Consider the following 24,195-nt stretch of genomic DNA (forward strand, 5'->3'; position numbering starts at 1 on the left):
ACATAATACTACACAAACGTTAGATGTTGCCATGGTTTAATTGCACATAACATGTAAACATTCACAGTATTCACATACTTTTTCCTCCCTGCACTGTGAATGTTTACATGTTATGTGCAATTAAACCATGGCAACATCTAATGTTTGTGTAGTATTATGTTCAGCAGACTGTGTTCTTCTATTGTTGTGACTTAGATGACGTTCAGAGCCCATTTTATGCCCAATTCATGCAAAACTCCATGTAATCCCAAGGGGTTCACATACTTTTTCTTGCAACTGTATATATATTTATATATAACAAACATGTCTATGCTTACCTGTTGTGTGCGGTGGTTTTGCACAGAGCAGCCTGGATCCTCCTCTCCTGGCTCCTCCTTCCTGTCAGGTGCCCCCACAGCAAGCAGCTTACTATGTGGGCACACGCTGCTCTATGTGTCCATTCACACAAGGAGCAGTGGCTCGGCCCCACCCTCTCTCTCTCTTCTCATCGGCTCACTTGCTGTGATTGACAGCAGTGGGAGCCAATGGGTCCCGCCGCTGTCTCAATCAATGGAAAGAGTGAGTCCTGGATAGCCGAGACTCTAGTGCACATCACTGGATTGAGAGGTGGCTTAGGTAAGTTTTAGGGTGGCTGGGGGGGGGGGGATACTGCACACTGAAGGTTTTTTACCTTCATGCATAAAATGTATGAAGGAAAAAACCTTCAGCCTTTACAACCACCTTAACTAAATGCTAGTTGTGTATCTCACGTCATAGTCACTTTTCCTCTCTCTGCAGGGATCCACTGCTACTCCTAGCAACAACTAATCATTTTAGTAGCATGATCTAATTAAATATTTCCTGTGTGTTCCTAGTATTTTACCTGTTGTTGCTGAATGATTTAACCATTCACTGGGAAAATGGTAAATGCAAATAAAAGGTTAAATAAAAGACTAAAATTATCAGCGAGGTCCAACCACAGGTGGCCCTTGTCATCAGGGTTGATCAGCCTTTTCTCAAAATTCAAACATTTGCATTATGTGACCATTCATGTTCAGCTTATGGAGTAAGCCAGGAAAGGCATGTGGTAGACCATTCCAACACACCCACATTAGGGATGAAAAAAATTGTGACTAGATAACATTTCAAACCTGTTTGCTTCTTTCTACCCCAGACAAGCCTCATCAGTGGTATCTTCTCGTGCACCACAGATGACTATTGCCTTTAAGGCTGACCATGAATGACCACATTTGTAAATTGGCAATACACATGGGTAGCTTTAGATTCCGGCATATCCATATCACCTGTATTCATACATTTATCTCTAAACCTGTTCTGAGACCTCTATTCTGCTATATCTTGTCTGATGAATACTTGAGGGTATTTAAATACTTGCCTTCTCAGGCATTTCTAGCATATTGTGTGGATTAGTCCTTATTTCAGTCCCTGTTCCTTTATATTCTGCAGTCCGATACTCATAAGCTTTAGCTTTCTGATTCTGTTTGCTACAGTTTGGTCCTCAGCCTTCTGATTTAATTTCCCTAAATTCTGTTATCAGTTAACCCGTTACCCTCTGAACATATTCCCTTAGTCAAGTTTTGTGCTTGGATTTATGACTTCTTGCTTCTTAGCATGTACCATGTCCTGCATGATCTCCAGTATTCATTTATTCTTGAATTATTTTCACCTATGTCACTTGTCCTCTGTGAAGACCTAAAATTAAGAAACTAAAATCAAGGGTATATAGTAGGGACTAAATAGGTGCCAGACATCACCTGCATTGTTACAACATGCCTCTTCAAAGCCCTGCTGGAGCCATCAGTGTAAATACCGCTTGTTAGGTGTGTGGATTATAAGCACACATGCACAACCACCCCCAACCCACCCCCCCTCCCAAGTGACAGTGCTCTGTGCAACCAATTGCCTGACATGAACTGTGTCAAAGCCTATGTGATTACATAAGTGAGGATAAAAATTAATTTATCCTTTAAAATTAGACAAGTGTTTGACCACTGAAACTCTGAAAGGAACCTCAGCAGAAATGACTTCTTTAATTAGAAGATGGAAAATTTTGCACATTCATGCATACTGCCATTTTCAGGTACAAATGTGGCACTGATTTTCTTTTTTGATCTAATATTAAAGGAATGCATTTTGAAAAGTCATATCCTTAGAGCTATTTCACATTACCTTGCTGTGAGCTGCTTTTTTTGAAGGACCCCCATACAGTGAAATAGGCCACGCAGCTTACAGCATGGAAGTGTGGTGAGTCCTATAGAAAGCAATACATTTTATATTGTTTGTGTATTTTGTCTGCATTTTATAACTCTGCAAAATTCATTAAAATGTGATAAAGTTGAATGAACATAAGAATGAATAGGTGGCATCAAAAAAAGGCATAAAACATATATTAACGTATTCTTGACTGAAATACTTTTTACTATTTCCACCATATGCAATTTTAAAGGCATATAAAACCTAGCTAAGGGCACACAAACAGAAGCACTTACACAATGAAAAAATGCACTTAATTGTTTAAGTTGTTGATAAATTACTGTAAATTGAATCTATAGTGTTTTTTGTAGAGTAATTAAGAATTAGTACCCCTGTCTAGTTTTGGGGGAAATATTCCACTAGTGATGTTTGTTCCAGTGACACTTGACTAAGAAGGGATTTCCCTTGAATCAAAAAAAAGTATATGGTCATGGCCTTGTATAGTGTCTGGCAGGGCTGTAGGGATTAGAAAGTAGCTAAACAGAAACACAAATACTTGATAGGCAAAGCAATTCACTTACATTTGTTTGCTCTTTGCCAATTTTAACTTGTATTTAGCTCTTTGTCAACACTTAAACAGGTTTTTTCTTTTTTTTAACAATGTGAACCCTATATATATAAAACGGGATTGGGAATGAAGAATAGCCCCGGTACATACATAATGTTAGTTAACATTTTAGTACATGAACAGAACAAACCTAAATATGCAGCTGTTTTGTTTTAATACCTCTTCTGGCAACTCATTGTGGAACTTTGTGGCCACATATCACAGTCGCAATGTAATCTGGAAAAGTGGAGTTCAGTACTTAAGAGTTCACACTAGACCACTAATCATCCCAGGCATGGCAGACTGAGAAATGTCAATGCTCTCGGTCTAACAGCCTAGTCTTGACTTGAACCATAAACATGTATTTGAAATGTAACTCTATAAATGAGTAACAAGTAGAGGAGGTGGAGTTTTGCTCCAAGGCATCTAGCCCTGGTTATTTACTACTTGACCTCCATACAGGTTGGTCATCAGCTCTGAGGAAAGGGATCTGTCCCCGAAACGCGTCAGCCATTTGACTGCACTGACAGTGAGAACACCTTGCCTGCCGTTGTGGCCATTGTCATTTTTCTATGCTTTTTAGATACATGCTTCGTCTGTGAGTATGTTTTCATTATTCTTTCACTCCTACAATAAACCTGGGATAATGCACTAGGTGTGTGCGCCACCTGTTTTCTCTCTATCTATAAATGAAAGGTTTGGAAGGTGTGAATGTTTTTTCTTTCTTAGCGGAAATGATGCAGATTTTCAGAGGATAAATTAATAAGGCAAAACAAATGTTTCCTGCTGTGGAGATAGCAAAAAGGTTTGCTTTTATGAGTATCATTGGTCCAAAGTTGTATCAAGTCTTCATCATTGCCACTAGCCCGACTATTGACAACATAAATACAAAGCATAAAAAGTAAATTTTAACTCACAGTAACTCAGTATCTGCCAGAGAACCTGCTTGTTTAAATCCAGGACAGGGAAGCACCAGTTCAGCTAACTGATTCACTTGGCCTGGAAGTATAATGAAACTACATGCCAGTAGGAAATACATATATAAATTTTTTGTATGGAATATCCATTCAATCATTGCTTGGCGCAACTATTAGACTTGCAACCAATGATCATTCATTGGGTATCTACATCCGTTCTTTAGTTGGGCTCTAGAATCTACTATGCTTTGGAGATTGCACGCTGCAGGTGTATTAGATGTCTACAGCTAAAGCCATCTGATGTTGAGCACTGTCAAAATCCTATTAAAGAAAGATTGACTGTTAGCTTAGTGCACAGGTCAAGTTGTAAGACCTCGGGGTCAGTGCTTCCCAAATGTTTGATTCCATACCACTAAGACATCTCTTGCAATATATACATACCACCCATATTAACATTATTATAAATTATAAACCATGTCACCTACCAATACAACCAACATAAATTAGGATGCCATTTGTTTTAAATAACTTCAGGAGCCCACAGAAAACAATGCTTTATAACTGAATCAGTATGTTACTACTTGCCACTGTAGTAAGCACAGTTTCTACAAGCTGTTATACAATTAAATATTTAGACTTGTACTACCTACAGTGAGCAACTATTGGTACATGCCACTTTAGTGGGCCACTATTCCTCACAGACCCTAGTGCTATTTAGCATATTTCCCTTGCAATGCGTTTCACATACAGACCAATGGCACATAGTTATATTTGAAGGTCTCTTGACTAAATTATATAAGTTTCTGCCTTTTGTTTACATGAAATAGAACAAAGGAAAAAAAATAGCTGAAAATATTCATCAGTTTTCTTTGCTTTCCAATGTCCTTCTAGAGGGCTTCATGGACAATGTCCATGAAAACACCTGAGGATCAGCAGTACCCATACTGAGATGTTGGCAGCCATCCATTTACCTGGAGTGGTAGACGTTTCTTACTTTCTCTAAGAAAATATACAATTCCTTAACTGAACAAATTTGCAAAGCTCTAGTCATGTCTAGTAATTGGGGCCTTAAGGATTATATTTTTGATGCAGAGCTTTCACAATAGATCCATAAAGAAAACTTTGATCTTTGAACTTGATCTTTACACCTCTCTCTTTCTTTCTCTCTTCCATTGGGAGTTGTCTAGCACCAACAAGACTTTGAGTTTGCCAATGCATCTGCTTTATGCCCATCGTCTTCCAGGTCAGCTAGATTCAGTTCATTGTTGGAAGTTAAGCGTAAACCATCTAATTCCTTCTTATGAGCCATAAGAACCAGTTCTGTCAGTCGGGTGAATGACTAGAGGAAAAAAAAATAATATTACTAGCCAATAGTTTAACCAGGTATTTTGTTTTACTTGTTGAAATAACATGTAACATCAGAGGTATAATAAAATATGTCACACGTAGATTTAATCAATAAGAAAAGTCAATTTACAATAGTTAAAGCAATTAGAGATGTATCCCAGCTTGCTATGGATTTTTGCAATTTATAGAGTTTTCATTGCACTATTGTAAACTGACACCATATTGGTTTCTCTATGTCAATATGTTTAGCAGAATCACTCTATGGAATGCTTTTCTGAATAAACCTTTACACCATTACAACCTTCTAGCCCAGCAATGGGCAAACTACGGCCCGCGGGCCGTATACGGCCCGGCGGACCTTTTAATCCGGCCCGTGGAGCGTGATACTGTCAGGATGGCTGTCAGGATGTGTGTAGGCGGGGCAGCGTGACGAACGTGAGGGGAGCTAGGCTCCTCTCACAGTCCGCCCTGAAGACCGGAACGGCGCGGGAGCACGGCGAGAGGAACGCGCGGAGCAAAGGTAAGTGAATTGACACAGGGGGGACTTGGCTTACTACTTGGGGGGGAATAGTAGTATGGGGGATGAAATACTATATGGGGGATGAATTAATATGGGGAATGAATTAATATGGGGAATGAATTACTATAGGGGGGATGAATTACTATATGGGGGATGAATTACAATGGGGGATGAATTACTATGGGGGATGAATTACTATATGGGGGATGAATTACTATGGGGGATGAATTACTATGGGGGATGAATTACTATGGGGGATGAATTACTATATGGGGGATGAATTACTATGGGGGATGAATTACTATGGGGGATGAATTACTATGGGGGATGAATTACTATATGGGGGATTAATTACTATGCTTACTATGGGGGAATATTACTATACTTACTATGGATGACACATACACATCATTCATCTACTCTTGGTCTGGCCCCCGGGTCCAATATATGAACCCATTGCGGCCCTCAAGTCAAAAAGTTTGCCCACCCCTGTTCTAGCCTCTGTCGGTTGCCTGCACAGCATCCTTGTTTGACCCTCCCCTGCCTCTCCCCATCAGTGCTCGGGTCACATCATCTTAGTGATGGAAAAAAAACTGATTGAAAAGAGAAACATTGGAATACTAGTCAGTACCAGTGTGCAAAAGTGTATTTGCTTTTGAAGAATAAATCACCTCTAACGTTGGGTGTCCTATGTGTGTGGATGTTGCTGCATTATATAAAACTATTAGAATAGTTTTTTGCATTTTAGAATGGGGTGCCTCAAGACTGTCCACAATTTAAAGGGTGCCTCGGGACTGTCTAAAATGTTGTAGGTTGCCTTGCCTAAAAAAAGTTGAGAAACACTGTCCTAGTCATAATACTTATGAGCACAATATACTGTACTGTAGAAACACTGAGTATGGTTACATAATTAGCAAGGCTGATAAAAACACATGTAGCCAGCAGGGGCAGACTGACCATTTGGAAACTCGGGCACTGCCCGAGGGCCCGGGGTCAGTAGGGGGCCCCATGAGATGCCCCTGGTACCTTTTTCATAGGCTTTTTTGAGTTTGGGCAAGGACACAGGGGCCCCATGATCCCCTATTGCCCGGGGGCCCCATGAGTTGTCAGTCCGCCCCTGATAGCCAGGTAATTGGCTAAGAATGGAAAGTGAAAGAAACACTGGTTGAAGTTGCCCTTTGTAGCTGCTGCCCTCTGGTGCTGAACTGGTTAACAGCTATCTCAGCAAAAGGAGGGAGCTGCTGTGCAGGAAGAGTTCAATAGACTGAGTCAGGCAGCACTGCGGGAACTGTAGACTGGAGGAGAGACTATACTGTGGTGATCAAAAGCCTTTGAACTACATTCCCCAGAGAAGAGATTGTCAGGAGGAGAAAAAAGAGCTGCATTTTGCCGGGCAATACAGGACACATCTTACTTTTGCTGAGGGAGACCAGAGAGTGCACATTGTTGTCCAGTATGCACCACCACTGCTGCGTATTGGCAGCCTGAGTGGGACCTGAGTGCTGAATTTGGGGATTCTGACAGACAGAATCACCTGGGGGCAGAGAAGAGTGTGGACTGGAACAGGTGAGCTGTTGCTGTGGGGATTTACTATCTGCTGCTAGAGAATGAGACTGAGCCCTTTAGGAGCCATCTAGTAGCCTTATTTTCTGTTTGCAGATGTGACTGTACTCATGTGCAGCAACGGTACAACTGGGCCCAAACGCTAGCTGGATGAAAAGTTAGGATTAAGACTGCCCCTTTACAGCAGCTACACAAAGACCTTTACCTCTTGCTTATGCTAAGATGTACCTCTCAGGGGACACTGCACTATATCCCAGCCATTCTCCTTGAGACTGAGAAAGAGACTGAGCTCTTTAGGAACTGACTATACATCCATCTAGTAGCTTTATTTGCTGTCTGCAGGTGTGACTGTACTCATGTACACCAACAGTGCAACTGGGCCCAAACGCTAGCTGGTTGCAGAGTTAGGACTAAAGACTGCCCCTTTACAGCTGCTACACAAAGACCTTCACCTAATGCTTATGCTGAGAGGTACCTTTCAGTAGACACTGCACTATATCCTATCCTAGCCATTCTTCTGGAGTGAACTCTAAACTAGTTATAATACTATTATTTACATTGCAGTTAATGCTTATATGTTCTTTTTATTGCTGACTTTGCTGATTTATGAGTTGAATGTAGCCACCCTAGAACAGGAAGTCTGAGAATAGCAGAAAAAAGCTTGCATTTGAAAGATGAAACAAAGGATAGGATAGAAGGTACATTCTACTTATAGTTAGACATGTTACATTTATGCTATTTTATAAAAATATAAGTTTAGTGTCACCTAAAGAGTGATTGTGATTCAGTCTTTTTGGATTACCTGTTAACAACCCAGCTTACCTCTTGACCTGTTCTGGCTTCTCTCTTCTCTCCGACCTCAGCTTGCTCTCACAAACTCTACTACTGCCTGCTTCCCTGTGCATGACCCTGGCTTGATCTTGACCTTGCTTCTGCTCTTGTTCCTGACTGATCTACCATGTATGATCCTGGCCCTGACTTCCGACTACGCTTCTGGCTCAGCTTTGCTGTTAAGGTCCGTCTGCACATCCAGAGTGTTGTTTGGCCTGCTGACATTCTTGTCCGATCCTGCCTCCATCAAGTGCATCACCATCTCAGATCAACAAGCAAATACACAGTTGGCAACCCGTGCTTCTTTTGGCACAGCCCTACCTGTCACCACTTTCAGGGGTGCTCTGCATTCAGCCACAAGGGGAGTCCTCTCATCACTTCAGCTTTTGACCAGGTATGTGACAAGTAGAAACATTACCAAATGTAAGCATGACTAGGATCTTGAAAGACCTGGCTCATCAGGGGATACAGTGAAAAAAACAAGTTCTGCGGTACAACACACTTGCTGCAGTGAATAGAGGGCATGGCCTAACAGCGGGACTGGCTTAAAGGGGGAAGATTAAACAGAACCTGTGCCTATTTACTCTATACACTACACCCATATACCACAGCCCTTGTACCTGCAAAATACCGCTTATTAGTGTGCTACATGTGACAATCTCACAGACACACAGAAACCTCAGGACAAAGGATTTTTATTAAAACCATGAAGACAATGAACACTTTGGTCAGGACTATGTAATGTACATCATATTGTGTAAAGTGCAGGGGTCAGGAATATATAACATACAACAGAGTATAGTATGCAGCAGTCAGGTCAAGATGAGGGTAGAGAGGCAGAAAGAGGGGAGGAGAGAGAAAGAGGTAGGGAGAGAGGGAGGAAGAGAAAAGGGAAAGGAAGGGAAGAGATGGGGCAGGGGGAATGAGCGGGGAAGAGAGAGAGAGGGGAAAGGAAGGAAAGAAAGGGAGAGGAGGGAGAGGAAGAGAGTGTGTGTAGGGGGGAGGCATAGGAGGGAGGGGGAAAGGGGGGTACAGAAAGGGAGGGAGAAGGGGGGAGAGAGTGGGGGGAGAGAGAAGGAGGGAAAGAGAGATGGAGGAGGATGTGAAGAAGGGAGTAGAGAAAGGGATGGGAGAAAGAGGGAGTGAGAGAGGAAGGAAGGAGAGTGAGAAGAGAGAGAGAGAGAGACAGGGTTTAACATTTGAATAATAGTGTTCCACTAATGTATAATGTGCTAATGCCATATTGAAAAGTTTTACAAGTTCAGCAGCCTACTAGGACTTTGATTAGCATGAACTATTAAAAGATAGGACTCTATGTAACCATATTTCTTTTATTGTGTCGTACAGAAATCCTAAACTGTGATCCATTCCTAATAATCCTAACACTCAAATTACACTGTTCAACAAATTTTTATTTTTTGCCAGTTTTGGAAACAAAGGATCCATTTCTTAATGAATTTCACATTCTGAGTTCAAATATAACAATGAAATTTGTCAATTGGCTCTAGTTTTTCTGTAAAGGGAAAGTTTTCTACTATAGGCGTAATGACTACATAATGCACAATAATTATATAGATAGATGTCTTTCCACAAATATAAAGCAAGTGATACTGACTACATAACAAAGCCTAAATGGCATAATATATTGCATAGGATTACCAAGAAAAATTATAGCCATAAGCTAAGTTGAATCATTTTAATACTTAGGATTCTCACTAGTTTTGTCTTCAGTTTGTGTCAGTTTTGCTTCTCTTGGCTTTTCTCTTGTATTCGAGGAAAGGGCTATCTCTTACAACTGCACGTGACTACACGCTTCAGGTTCTTCCTCACTTGACTCAACCACGAAGGATTCTGGTGCTTTAGGAATTGGTAGCCCCTCTCCATGAGGAACTGGACGTATTGCCGATGGAATATTTGGATAGTGCACAGATAACTTTTTCTTCTTATTTAGCTCTTTTACAATTGGAGGCACCATACAAAAGTAACAATTACTAACATGATCTGTTGGCTCTCTCCAAATCATTGGCACAGTGAAAGGCATAGATGCTTTTTTCCATTCAACCATTGCTCCAGTGCCGTCCCACAAGAATTGCAGCATATATGTGGTGCCCAGCTCTTGTCCTGGTCTCCTATCTTGCAGCCAAAATACAAGTTGTAGGCTTTCTTAATCATTCCTGTTATCCTCCTTTTTTGTGAGATAAAAGTTATTTCACCGCAGATATAGCAGAAATTATCTGCTGTATTCACACAAGTTCGAGGCATTACTGAGTAGCCTATATAAGCATAAAACGAAATGTAAAGACGCTGTCGAACTACAATCAGCTACAGATACTGCAGCTTTTATGCAGTGAAGTGATGCAATTAAAGGCTAATATTGCATCATCTCAGTATACATGCAATTTTCTATTGGTCACCAGTATCAATTGCACAATATGCAGCTGAAGTTGCATCAGAATTTTGAATGGCTTACGTCATTAGATGGGTGAATATATCATGGAAACTAGAGCCAATCAACATTTTTTAGGGTCGTTTTCGTTTTCAGCACCCCAAAATTATGTAAGATTAGCTAATTTTATGCCCAAAACTTTTTACCTGTTGAACAGTGTTATCTATATTTTGGTGATTTCTACAGGATTGAGGCTGCTCTTTGGTGTAAAATGACAAACCCATAAGTCTCTCACCTTCTGGATAGACCTTATATAGGGTGGTTGAGCTTAGGCCATTCCAGAACTGAAATAGATCTAGAATACCTATTGTAAAGTTAGCTCATGGAACTTCATGGGAAGTGTATAAAGAGTATGTGTGTGAGAGTGTGTGTAAAGATCATGCTGAAGGTTAGCTTTCTTACCTCCTTTATGTTATAGTTAGTGCAGGCACTTGTCTCGAAGAAGTCCATGCCATATTCTTCTGCAAGCTGCAACAAATAATTAGGGGATTAATAAAAAAAGCATTTGACAAAAGCACATAAGTTCTCTTAAAGTATATGTCAATCCAATCATTAAAATCTTATTTAAGCATCTAACATGTAAATATAATTTCAATTGTCCTTTTCATTCATATTAAATCTGTAGCTCTAATTAATTTTGATGATCCTGCCATGAAGATCCTTGTTTAGGTACTTCCTGTTGTAGGGTGGCAACACTCTGCCTGTTTACCATTAGTGCTCCTGCATTGTCACTCTGTCACAAGGGTTTCTGATGGAGACTACAAGTGACCATTTCAACACAATTTATAAAGACATAGTCCACTGTGGTCACCATCAAGAAAATGCCCTGAGAAATGCCATGCAGCTAATAATAATAAAGTGTACATAGACAGGAACTTTTTTCAAGGAGGATAAGCAGTACTGAGATGTAACAAAGGATAAAAAAAAGTTAAAACATTTTATTTATCAAGATTTACAATTGTTTATTATACAAAGTGCTTAAACCAACTAAATGTCATTCAGTGCAGGTTTACATCTGCTTTAAAGTAATCATAGTATTTTTTATAAAAAATATTCTCTGACAACTTCTAGCTTAGAAATATTTAGAAGGTGCTATAATAAGATACATTATAAATATGTTAGTACCTAGCAGCACATAGGCTAACCATACTGTACACTTCAAAGGACACATTTACTCAAGTGTGAAGCAATTAACTGCTTGCGGACCGCTTCCTGTAGCTTTACTGCTACAGGGCTGCCGCTGTGCACTGGGTAACGTGTATATTTCCGGGAAGGGGGCAAGCGCTCATTCGTGTGCCTGCTGCCCCATCTGTTAGTGTCACTGGAGATGGCAATGGCAGTTAGTCAGTTCCCACAAATTGTCAGATTGCCCGCCGCACTATCACAGTCCCAGTATAAGTCGCTGATCACCGACATTACTAGTATTAAAAAAAAAATCTGTTATATATCCATTATATAGTTTGTAGACACTATAACTTTTATGCAAACCAATTAATATAGACTTATTGGGGTTTTTTTTACCAAAGACATACAGAATACATTTTGGCTTAAATTTATGAAGAAATTTGATTTTTTAAATGTTTTATTGGATATGTTTTATAGCAGAAAGTAAAAAACATTTCTTTTTATCAAAATGTTTTTGTTTTCTCATTTATATAATAAAAATGTTGAAAAACTCTGTGGTGGGGGGCGTAGCTAGGATTTGAGCCAGGAAGGAAGTGTGGGAAGAGAGCTCCGTATTTAACCTGCCTTATTTATCTTTCTACTGGGCGCAGAGTTGTTCGCGTGGGCACTGACTGTCTCCCCAGCCATTCTGGAACCCACCGCAGTGGCTATCATGTCAGCTAAGGCCAAGGCAAAACCACAGCATGATCCGAAGCCTCGGAGTTCCACGAAAGGGTGGGTCACGTGTTTGTCCAGCGTCGTCTTGCCTTCCTCATCCGGAGCAGCTGCTCCGCGGTCATCTAGAATGCCTCCAACATATGTTGTGGAGAGTGGTCATAGGGTCCGCATGTGCAATCGTTCCTCAGAAGCACCGTTAAGGGCCTTCTTGGTCCACTTTCTAAATTTTAGGGACACAGATTTGATCCTTGCTGAAGCTAGAAAATGGGCTGATTTGCCTATGAAAATACAAAAGTGTTTTTTCCTACTTTTTTTGGGAGACTTTACAAATATGCTTCCATCTATTATTATTATTATTATTATACAGTATTTATAAAGCGCCAATAGTTCGCTCAGCGCTGTACATTACAAAGGGAGACAGAACATGTGACAGAACAATACCAATACAATGCAAAACATGAGGGGATCAAGGGCCCTGCTCTTTCGAGCTTACAATCTAGGAGGGAGGGGGTGGTGGCACAGGAGGAGATAGCTGTGGGGGATGGAGTGGTAGGAAGAGTGGAGGAGGGAGGCAAGTTAGCAGGGGGTGGGGTAGGCTTCCCTGAAGAGATGGGTTTTCAGGGTGCGCCTAAAGGAGAGGAGAGTAGGTGATAATCTGATGGGTTGGGGCAGGGAGTTCCAGAGGATGGGTGACACCCTGGAGAAGTCCTGGAGGCGGGCATGGGAGGAGGAGACCAGGGAACTAGAGAGAAGGAGGTCTTGTGAGGAGCGGAGTGTGCGTGCTGGGCGGTACTTGGATATTAGGTCAGTGATGTAGTTCGGGGCAGTATGGTGGACAGCTTTGTACGTCAGCGTTAGGATTTTGAATTTGATCCGTTGCGCAATCGGAAGCCAGTGGAGGGATTGGCAGAGGGGGGTGGCGGAGACAGAGCGGTTGGAAAGGTGAATGAGTCTGGCAGCCGTGTTCAGGATGGACTGAAGAGGGGATAGCCAGCGGCGAGGCAGGCCAGTGAGGAGGGAGTTGCAGTAGTCGAGTCGTGATATGATGAGGGAGTGGATGAGCTGTTTAGTGGTTTCTGGGGTTAGGAACGTGCGGATTTTGGCGATGTTGCGGAGGTGGAGTCTGCACGAGTTTGTTAAAGATTGGACTTGGGGCTGGAAGGATAGGTTGGAGTCCAGAATGACACCCAGTACTCTGGCCTGCAGGGCGGGTTTGATGGTAGCGTTGTTGGATGTGACGGAGAAATCAATGGGGGGTGGTGTCCGGGCTGGGGGAAAGACAAGAAACTCGGTTTTGGAGAGGTTCAATTTAAGGAAGTGGAGCGACATCCAGTCTGATATGTCGCTCAGTAGGTGTGTGATTCGGGCTGAGACCAAGGGGGTGAGGTGGGGGGTTGAGAGATAGATTTGTGTGTCGTCGGCATAGAGGTGGTAGTTGAAGCCGTGAGAGTGTATGAGTTGGCCAAGGGAGGAGGTATAGATGGAGAAGAGAAGGGGCCCGAGGACAGAGCCTTGAGGGACCCCAACAGAGAGGGGGAGTGAGGGGGAGGTGGTAGCATTATAGGTAACGCTGAAAGAGCGTTGTGACAGGTAGGATGAGATCCAGGAGAGAGCAGAATCTCTGAGGCCGAGGGAGTGTAGTTTTTTGAGGAGGAGGGGGTGGTCGACTGTGTCGAAGGCCGCAGAGAGGTCAAGGAGTAGGAGCACTGAATAGTGTCCATTAGCTTTGGCGGTTAGCAGGTCGTTGGAGAGTTTGAGTAAGGCAGTTTCGGTGGAGTGTAGGGGACGGAAGCCGGACTGTAGGGGATCGAGGAGGTTGTTGTCGTTGAGGTGAGAGCATAGGCGGGTGTAGACTAGGCGCTCGAGGAGTTTAGATGTAAATGGGAGCAGGGAGATGGGTCTGAGGTTGTTCGGGTCATTGGGGTCCAGGGAGGGCTTTTTAAGTATGGGGGTGATGTGTGCATGTTTCAGAGGGGAGGGGAAAGTGCCTGAGGAGAGGGAGAGATTGAAGATGTGGGTGAGGGAGCGTAGGATGGAGGAGGAGGAAGGTCGTAGGAGTTGTGAGGGGATAGGGTCGAGGGGGCAGGTGGTGAGGCGGGCATCAGAGAGGGTCTTGGAGACTTCCTCGATGGTAGTAAGGTCAAAGGTGTGGAGTGTTGGGGGAGCTTCAGTATGAGGAATGTAGGGTGGGGTGGAAGAGGAGGTCAGAGCAGTGGTGGGGCCGTGGGAGAGGGGTGATGAGGGGGTAGCTGAGTGAGGGTGAAGGGGGTTGGAGAGAGTTTGAGCAGCGACGAAGTCCCTGCGGGTTATGTCGAGGGGGAGGGGGGATAAGGGGGTAGCTGTGTGAGAGGGGACAGGTTGAGAGGGCGTGTGAGTTGCGGCAATGTCCTTGCGAATTGTGTCAATTTTGTTTTTGAAGTGATTGGCAATCTCAAGGGCAGTGAGTGAGGTGCTGGGTGGAGGTGGGGGTGGAGAGAGTAGAGAGTTGAAGGCAGAGAAGAGTCGGCGAGGATTGGAGGAGAGGGCCTTGATGAGGGTCAAGAAGTAGGCCTGTTTGGCAGCATGGAGGGAGGAGGTGTAGGTGCGGAAGGCAGATTTGTAGCGGGTGAAGGCTTGTTTGGATTTGGTTTTGCGCCATAGTCGCTCTAGGGCACGACTTTGTCGTTTGAGGGTTTTGGTGTGATCAGTCTGCCAGGGCTGGAGCGGTCGGGGTCTGGTGTTGCGTGTGGTTAAAGGCGCTAGTGAGTCAAGGGCTGTTGAGAGCGCATTGTTGTAGGCGGTCAAAGCCAAGTCGGGGCAGGACAGGGGGAGGATGCGGTCGTGGAGTTGATCAGCTGCAGAGTGGAGGGAGGCAGGGTTAAGGTTGCGGAGGTTACGGCTGGTACTAGTGTGACATTTGGAGGGGTAGGCGTTGGAGGACGAGGAGATAGAGAAGGTGATCAGGTTGTGGTCAGAGAGAGGGAAGGGGGTGTTAGTGAGGTTGTGGGGAGCGCATCGGTTGGAGAAGACAAGATCAAGGATATTTCCGTCGGAGTGGGTGGTGGATTGTATGCACTGTGCAAGTGCAAAGGAGGAGGTTAGGTGGAGGAGACGGGCTGCGTCCGGGTTGTCGAGGTTGACAGGGATGTTAAAATCCCCAAGAATTATGGTGGGTAGCTCAGAGGAGAGAAAGAAGGGTAGCCAGGAGGAGAAGTCTTCCAGGAAGCGGGGTATGGATCCAGGAGGCCGGTATATCACAGCAATCTTCAGGGGGGTTGGGGAGAATAGTCGGACGCAGTGGGCCTCGAAGGAGGAGAAGGATAGGGAGGGGGGGTTTGGGAGGACTCGGAAGGTGCTCTGCGGTGACAGGAGCAGACCAACCCCACCACCTTTACGACCGTTAGGCCTGGGTGAGTGGGTCCAGGTGAGACCTCCATAGGAGAGTGCAGCAGGGGAGGTAGAGTCAGTGGGCTGGATCCAGGTTTCCGTGATCGCCAGGAGGTTGAGGGAGCGGGAAACAAAGAGGTCGTGGATGGCGGTAAGCTTGTTGCACACCGAACGGGCGTTCAGGAGTGCACATGAAAACGGGGGGGAGATTTTAGGGAGCAGGGAGACAGATACTAAGTTGCGGGGGTTGCAGTAGGACGTGGAAGTGGGAGGGTGTTGAGCGGGTGAGGGAGGTGGAGGGCCAGGATTTGGGGAGATGTCCCCCGCGGCTAGGAGGAGGAGAAGGGTGAGAAAGGTGGCATGGGAGCGGGATGTGCAGGAGCGTGAGAAACTCCTAGTGGAGGTGTTGGGGTCAGTGGGAGAGCGGAGTAATAGGAGGAGGTGGTGGGTGCCATAGAGGGGTGAGGGAAGCAGTGAGGACACGATATACAAATGTTTGGGAGGGGCAGAGGGATATAGTGAATGGAATTTGGGAACAGAGGAGAGGAAAATGAGAAGGAGGAGTGGAAGAGACATTTTGGGGAGGTGAAGAGAGCAGTAGTAGGGAGATGATAGCAGTGAGGGGGAGATGTACAGGTTGTGGGGTGGAGCAGAGGGGTAGAGAAATGAGATTTGGGAACAGAGGGTAGTAATATGATGAGAAAAGGGGCGTATTATATAAAGGTACACAGAGTGGGTCTCAGGCATGTAAGAGGTTTCCCAGGGTGTTTGCTTGCAGTCTTCCAGCATGCAGTAGAGCTTCTTACTGTTGTTGTGTCTTCCTGCTGCTTGGGTTTTCCTGCTTTAGTTCAACTGCTGCGTTTAACTGCTTCTTCTATGCACTCGTTCGAAGCCGCACTCAATCTGAAGCAGCACCCCATCAGAGACTGTGCCCCCCATCAGAGATCTCCCCCATGAGCTGATCTAAATTTATAGGGAGATGCTCAAATGAGCATTCAACTCCACCCCAATTAGAAGCTGATAAAGATCACATGAGGAGTGGGGGATGATTCTCTCAGGAAACAGACACTGATCGTAAAACGGGTGCAGCTAAAGGTGAGAACTGGTCAACATATACAAAAATATAAATACACCATTTGTTCTGAATATAGCAGGAGTCAATGCGTTTTGGAGTTAAGAGTGGAGGTAGGAGAAAGGAGCATTTACCCAGGAGGAAGGCAGCAGGAGTCAATGCGTTTTGGAGTTAAGAGTGGAGGTAGGAGAAAGGAGCATTTATCCAGGAGGAAGGCAGCAGGCCTGGTGCACAACATCCTATGACAGAAGCCTACCTGTCCCACAATGGTTGTTGGACTAAAGAACTTGTTGGGGTCACGTTTCCATGCTAACCATAGTTTAGAGACAAAGCTGTGTGTGCTAGTTCTATGTTTGGTTTTACACAACAGCAGGGAGTTTCTATTTTTGGGTGTTTCTACTACTAGTAATGTGAAACCACTGGCTAATCCTGGGAGGTATAATTTTGGCTGTGGAGCCCTATGGTACTGTTGGTACCCTTTGGCAAGTGAAATTATCTTGTATAGATGTATTCCTTGGACTAGGTTATAACAGTGTCCATGATTAAGTTATTGTCTTGGAGTATACGATGCCTCAATGATAAATTTTGCAGGGCTTTGATGTTCCAATACTTGAAACCTGTAGAACCCCATATTGTCTTCCTTCAGGAAACCCATCTGGATGGCAATCGGATTTTGGCCTTGTGCCGTCCATGGATCCAGAGGGTGTTTCATGTTACCTATTTGACTTATGCTAAGGGGTATCTATTTTGATAAGTAACACTGTACCCTGTACCATTCAGCAAATTACAGTATCTCTGATCTCGGGGGATGCTACTTAATCTTAGCTGCTGACCTGTTTACCATTAAAATAATCCTGGTCAACATATATATTCCTCCTCCATTTCTGGTACAATCGATACACTGTATGATTTAATGTGTAAATTGGCTCCCTTTATGCACCTCCCTCTTCTCTTTGCCTGGGTATTAGGTATATAGATAGGTATTGGGAGTACAATTTAATGTCCACATGTTTGCACGTTGTTTGGGATGCTTTTAAGGTGCTTGAGGGGCCAGTATGAGTACTCATCAAGAGTACTCATAACGATTTGCATGCTACGTTGCAGAGCCTGCAGGAGGAAGAGCGAGCCTGTGAGGCTGCTCATGCCTCTTCCCCCTCAGATAATACTTATGTGGAACTATTAGAAAATCACCGTAAATTGGCTGTACATTTCACTGAGCTGACACAGACTTCCTGGGTTAAGAGGGCTGAAATCTTTGACCAAGGTGACAAGAATGGGAAATTGTTGGCTCTATCACTTGCAGAACAGAAGGCACATACTAATATATCCGGCATTAGGAACTCGGAAGGGACTCTAGGTTACCTCTCCTTCTGATATTCTGTGCACCTTTGTAAGTTATTATGAAGCCTTATATGCCCAATTTCCTTCTTACAATGAGGGAGAGTTAGAGCAGGTGTTTAATACACTCCTTATACCCTCTTTATCGTTAGCGGATAGAGACAGGCTGGAAGTAGACATTATGGGGGAAGAAATAGAACTAGCCATTAGGAGTTTCCCTTCTCACAAATCACCTGGGCTGGATGGGTTCTCTATTGAATGGTACAGACTACAAATGGAAACCCTTATTCCTAGACTTCGATCCCTATATCATTACTGTTTAGACAATCGAGTACTACCCTCCTTGTTACTAGAGGCCCATGTAATATTGTTGACAAAACCGGGCAAGGATCCCTTGGAGTGCTCCTCTTATAGGTCTATCTCCCTCCTGAATCAGGATTTGAAGATCCTTACTAAAATGTTGTCCACTAGGTTATCCAAAGTGCTTACCACCTTGGTAGATGCTGACCAAACAGGGTTTATCCCTGCAAAATCCACTGACACCAACTCGAGAATGCTGTTCACAGGTGAAGCATACTACTCAGGGGCTGAGGGTAATATTTTCCCTAGATATGGAGAAGGCCTTGGATGTATATGGCCACTGTGTTATGCCACATGGGGTTCAGGCTATGGTTTTTAACATGGTTTGCTTTATTGTACAGTTGTCCGGTTGCAGCTCTTCATATAGGCACAGTGGTCTCCTCTTTTTTCCCAGTGGGTAGAGGTACAAGGCAGGGGTGTCCCCTGTCTCCCTTTCTTTTTGAATATATGATTGAATCAATAGGTATAGCCTTGCATGCATCGCCGGTGGTGAAAGCCCTTGAGGTAGGAGGTATCTGTGAATGTACGGCTTTGTACGCTGATGATTTACTACTTTTTCTACAGGGCCCAGGCCTGTCTTTGTGTACAGTTTGTCACATTTTGGTACCTTGTGCCAAGTTTTCAGGCCTTAGGGTCAATTGGGCGAAGTCTAGCATTATGCCCATTGATGCTGGGGCTCAGGCACATGTTGACCCAGACATCCCACTCCTTTGGGTATTTAAATTTAGTTATCTTGAGGTCCAAATATCTCCTAGGATTGGTGAATACCCGTCACTAAATTTGTGACCTCTGCTCCCTATGGTAAAACGTAGGCTGGAGGCATGGCGACATTTACCCTTATCCTTGATAGGCAGAGTCAATCTCCTTAAAATTCAGATACTCCCAGTCTTTTTGGATTTTCTTAGAAACGCACCAGTTTGGGTACTCTGGGCACTTTTTTGTGGCCTTCCTTTTTGTGGCCCACTTTGCACCTCAGGATAGGTATACGTACGTTAAAGGAACCATCCGTTCAAAGCGGGTTGGCATTCTCTGATTGCTATCATTTTTTTTTTAGCGGCTCAGATGGTCTTTGCCAGACCCTGCTTGCTTAAGATGCTGAGGATGCCACCATGATTTTAGAAGCTGCTATCCTGGGGTCATATGAGAGTCTCTCCAATCTAGTATACAGAGGCTCCCAAACAGGGGCGGACTGACAACTCATGGGGCCCCCGGGCAATAGGGGATCATGGGGCCCCTGGGTCCTTGCCCAAACTCAAAAAAGCCTATGAAAAAGGTACCAGGGGCATCTCATGGGGCCCCCTACTGACCCCGGGCCCTCAGGTACTGCTCCCAAGTAACTCTGCCACTGACAGGTTCTATGAGGGCAACTCTCCGGGATTGGGATAGAGTGCAAGCGATCATGAAACCTGAGGAGTTCTGTAGTTCCACCTCTTCCCCATTGTGGTTCAACTCCTGGTTTCCCCACTTTACTAACATACCAGATCCAATAATTTGAGCTACAGTTTGGGTTAAATGGTTAGAGGACATAGTGGAAGTGGGGAAATTGTGTACTTTTGATCATTTAAAATCTAAATTCAATCTACCAACCTGGTATTTGTTTCGATACCTTCAACTGCGGCATGCTTTTGACAACCAGTTTGGGTGGGTTACCTTTGTCATTCAATCTTCCAGTTTGGAGCAACTTTTTGGGAGAAGAATTCACAACTAAGCTGGTGTCTGAGGTATATAAAGAATTGTTTGTGACTTGTCTAAAAAAACATATCAGTAAATGTAAAGAGACTTGGACAGCCCTTATTCCTAACTATCAAGGGCACAATTGGGATGATATGTTGGAGGTGCCATTCAAAGCACTAGTTTCAGCCAGGGATTGTCTCATCCAATTTAAGCTCCTGCACAGAATTTATTATATTTCGGCTAGATTAGCTAACATTTATAGGACCTCCTAAGCAGAGTGTTGGAGGTGTACAGAATCGCCCACAGACTTTGATCACATTTTTTTACACTGTCCGATAGTACAAAATTTCTGGCTGGCGGTCACCTGCACAATACAGGAGCTTACGCTTCTACAGGTCCCATTGACAATGTCAATGTGCCTCCTGGGGCTGGTCGAGGAAATAGTGCCACTTAGAGCTCAGAGAACATTCTTCTCTGTTACTTTATTCTATGCCCACAAATCTATATTGCTCTATTGGAAAAAGTCTGAAGCCCCATCTCTGTCGTTTTGGAAAGTTATAATTAATAAATACTTGCCTTATACAAGGCCACATACTTACATAGGGGATGCCCAAGAAAATTTGATATGGTTTGGCAATGCTGATTGGCAGACATGTCTACTGCAGGATGAAACCTTCCCATTGATTCATGACTAACTGAGTTGATCTACATACCACCGAGTAATGTACTCTTGATTGTCTACTTGCTGTTCTGAGGAAGGATCCTACTGGGGTTACACTCCAGTCATAGGATTTCCCAATGAAAGGGTACCATGTGGCCTAGAATCCTTTGATTGTGTTTCTTTTTTTGCTCCACAGCGGACTGCTTATGTCACTGTATGATGATGAAGGATGGTTGCACAGAGGATGGGGGAGAGGGGACGAAAGGAGGGATAGCGGGCCATAGTTAGGTTATCTTTGTATAGAATATGGGTGGGGCTTAATGGATGTGACTTTAGGACGTTCTTCGAGACTGTTGGTTGGGCTACCGCGATGAGCGAGGCTCGTCCTTTGTATTGACAGAGGATGTTATTGCTGGTGTCGGCTTAGACACTTCTTTTGTGAGCTTATATTTGGCATCTAATAAAGCTTATGTTTTAAAGAACGTACTGCACTATTATATTTCTTTTCAATTCCCCGGGCATTGCCTTATTTATGGAGAGAGAGAGAAGGTCCATTTGATATCAAAGTTTCTTCATCCATGTGGGTTGGCTGATTGCAGAGTATTGCTCCCATACTTTTGGATACCTCAAACAGATTATCGCTCCCAGAGCACTAGCGATTATGCTGATTTATAATTTGATCCGCATATCGCTCTGGTGAGTTTATTTAATTCATTCGGTGGTGGATTTTCTTCACGGTGTTCATTGTTTATACAAGATTGCAACATTGTTTATCACTTTATGGTGGTTGGACTTTATACAAGATTTGTGGACATTATTTATCTTTGGATTATTATTTAGTATATTTTATATTTCTTTTGTTTGGAATTATTTGGCACTTTATTTATGATTAGCGCACTCCTTTTATTATTAAGTACTTATACCTGTTTTGGGATAAGGTTTGCAGCTGAGTCGGAGATTTTTTCTTTTGGTGCTTTTTCTTAATTAGTATTACTTTGTATAGATAGGTCTGGTTTTGGACCAGGGTTTTTTGGGGGGTATGTTTTTGTATTGTACAACCAAAGAAAACAATAAACAGTATCCCCCCCCAAAAAAAAAAAAAACCCAGCGGTGATCAAATACCACCAAAATGCTCTATTTGTATGAAAAAAAATTATATAAATTTAATTTCGGTACAGGGTTGCATGACCAAGCAATTGCCAGTTAAAGTAGCACAGTGCCAAATAGCAAAAAATGGCCTAGTCATGAAGGGTGTAAAATCTTCAGGAGCTTAAATGGTTAAAATGAAGTCACAAGACACTTGTCCCACATATAAGCCTGTGATTCACATATGTGCAGAAGAAGTCCTTTTTTCTAAATTCACTGTCACCGGACTGAATGCTTATGGGAAGACTTGACTTCTCCTCATTTCACACTTTTGTAAATCAAACCCTCTACAGAAAAAGATTATACCTTTAGAATTGGTTAAATTCTTTCCATTTATCTAAGCTTTTACTATCTGCCAGCAGGGACAAAAGCATTTTCTGAAACCATCCTTCTGCCAGACTTTGCGCAGGTCAGCAAATTTACAATTACCTCAGTGATGCAGCGATGATGACTTTCTTTGTGTTGTGTTTTTCTGGATGCAGCATGTCCTATTGAGATGATTTTGTGTTGACGAAAAAGTGGAAAAGCATGTCTGTTGCTGTGATCTGAGTTTAGGCTCTGTAGCTGTTCAATGAAAAAGCCAGCGTTTGACAGCAACGGCATGTACACAAGCCAGTACAATTGAGTAAGTGGACAAAAGTGTGTGGAAACTTGACCATCACACCTATACGGCCTTGTTGAACATCTCCTTCCAAAACCATGGATAATAATATGGAGTTGCGCTCACCCTTTGCATTTATGACAACCTCCATATTTAAAAGAGTATCTGTGAGGTCAGCTATTGATGTTGGTTGAGAAAACTAGCTCAAAATTGGTGTTCTGATTTATTGCAAAGGTTGTTTGTTAGGGTTAAAGTCAGGGTTCTCTGCAGCTCACTCAACACCAAACTGGTCAAGCCATGTCTTTATAGATCTAGCTTTGTGCCCAGGGTCACAGTCATGCTGGAGCAGAAAAGGACTTTCCCCAGACTGTTGCCATAAGGTTGGAAGCACACAATTTCCACCTCTCTGAAAACTGATCTGTGATGGATTGCATTTCAGCTTGTGGTTGACAGGTGTCTGGGGAGGTGATTTGTTGCTTTCTCACTGCCTGTTTTCACCTTAAATGCAGCCCCATTAACTTAATGATTTGTGTTCCGCAGTGGTACTGCCTACTGTTTGCTGGACATGTTTACAACCCTAAATGGCTGCATGTCTTTGTTTAGGCTTTTGGGGGCAGTAAACTTGCAGCTGAACCATCTCTTTTTACCACCTATTAGCTGCAAGTCTGAAGGAACCCAAAAATGTATTTCCAAGCTATAGCATTAATGGAATTTCTTTTCAATGGAAAAAACACAACCTCAGTCATTTGGAGGGATGTTCACATCAGTGTTAATTTTGATTTCAAATTTCGATTTAGTTTTAGTCATAACGGTTGATTTACTAAAGGCATATATACTGTGCACTGCAAGTGCACTTGCTTCAGAGCTTAGTAAATGAGGTAAAGCTTCACTTTGCACAGAATACCCAATCACATGCAAGGAAAGTAAAGAACAACATTTTTGCTTGCAGATGATTGGATCATAAAAATCAGCACAGTTTCCTTCATTTCAGAACTTCCCCTCAGATCTAGAGCAACTGCACTTGTAGTGCACAGACTATTTACCTTTAGTATATCAACCCCACAGTCTTGACTAAAATGTCACTTTAGTTTTAGTCGTATTTTAGTTATCTAAATTGTTTTAGTTTTAGTCATATTTTAGTTGACTAAAATCTAATGGGTTTAGTTAAATTATAATGCATTATTTAAGTATTTCTCTAGAATTTCCAAACTCATTATATATACCCGGAGTAAAAATCTAATAACATTATTTATGGTATTAAGGTTTAAACGTGCGCTACAGAAACAGATTTAGCTATTGTGATATACACTATATTGCCAAAAGTATTGGGACGCCTGCCTTTACACGCACATGAACTTTAATGGCATCCCAGTCTTAGTCCATAGGGTTCAATATTGGGTTGGCCCACCCTTTACAGCTATAACAGCTTAAACTCTTCTGGGAAGGCTGTCCACAAGGTTTAGGAGTGTGTCTATGGGAATGTTTGACCATTCTTCCAGGTCAGGCACTGATGTTGGATGAGAAGGCCTGGCAGTCTCCGCTCTAATTCATCCCAAACTGTTCACACAAAGTTGGGAGCATGAAATTGTCCAAAATATCTTGGTATGCTGAGGCCCTAAGAGTTCCCTTCACTGGAACTAAAGGGCCAAGCCCAACCTCTAAAAAAAACAACTCCACACCATAACCCCCCCTCCACCAAACTTTACACTTG

At 43.2% G+C, this 24,195-nt stretch overlaps 1 protein-coding gene across 1 annotated transcript in view; it reads right to left on the bottom strand.

Moving 5' to 3' along the window:
• Positions 1-2,011: 2,011 nt before the first annotated feature.
• Positions 2,012-24,195, bottom strand: part of RAB15 (RAB15, member RAS oncogene family) — a 112,133-nt gene continuing 89,949 nt past the window's right edge. The window contains exons 6-7 of the mRNA XM_089680264.1: positions 10,827-10,892; positions 2,012-5,056 (exon numbers count right to left, since the gene is read on the bottom strand). Of these exons, the coding sequence (XP_089536390.1) occupies positions 4,901-5,056; positions 10,827-10,892 (222 nt within the window). The 3' untranslated portion in view covers positions 2,012-4,900. The remainder of the gene's footprint in view (positions 5,057-10,826; positions 10,893-24,195) is intronic.

The sequence above is a fragment of the Staurois parvus genome, unplaced genomic scaffold (genome assembly GCF_062004578.1).
Source record: "Staurois parvus isolate SC_StPar_1 unplaced genomic scaffold, SC_StPar_1.0 ptg000237l, whole genome shotgun sequence".
Taxonomy (NCBI): domain Eukaryota; kingdom Metazoa; phylum Chordata; class Amphibia; order Anura; family Ranidae; genus Staurois; species Staurois parvus.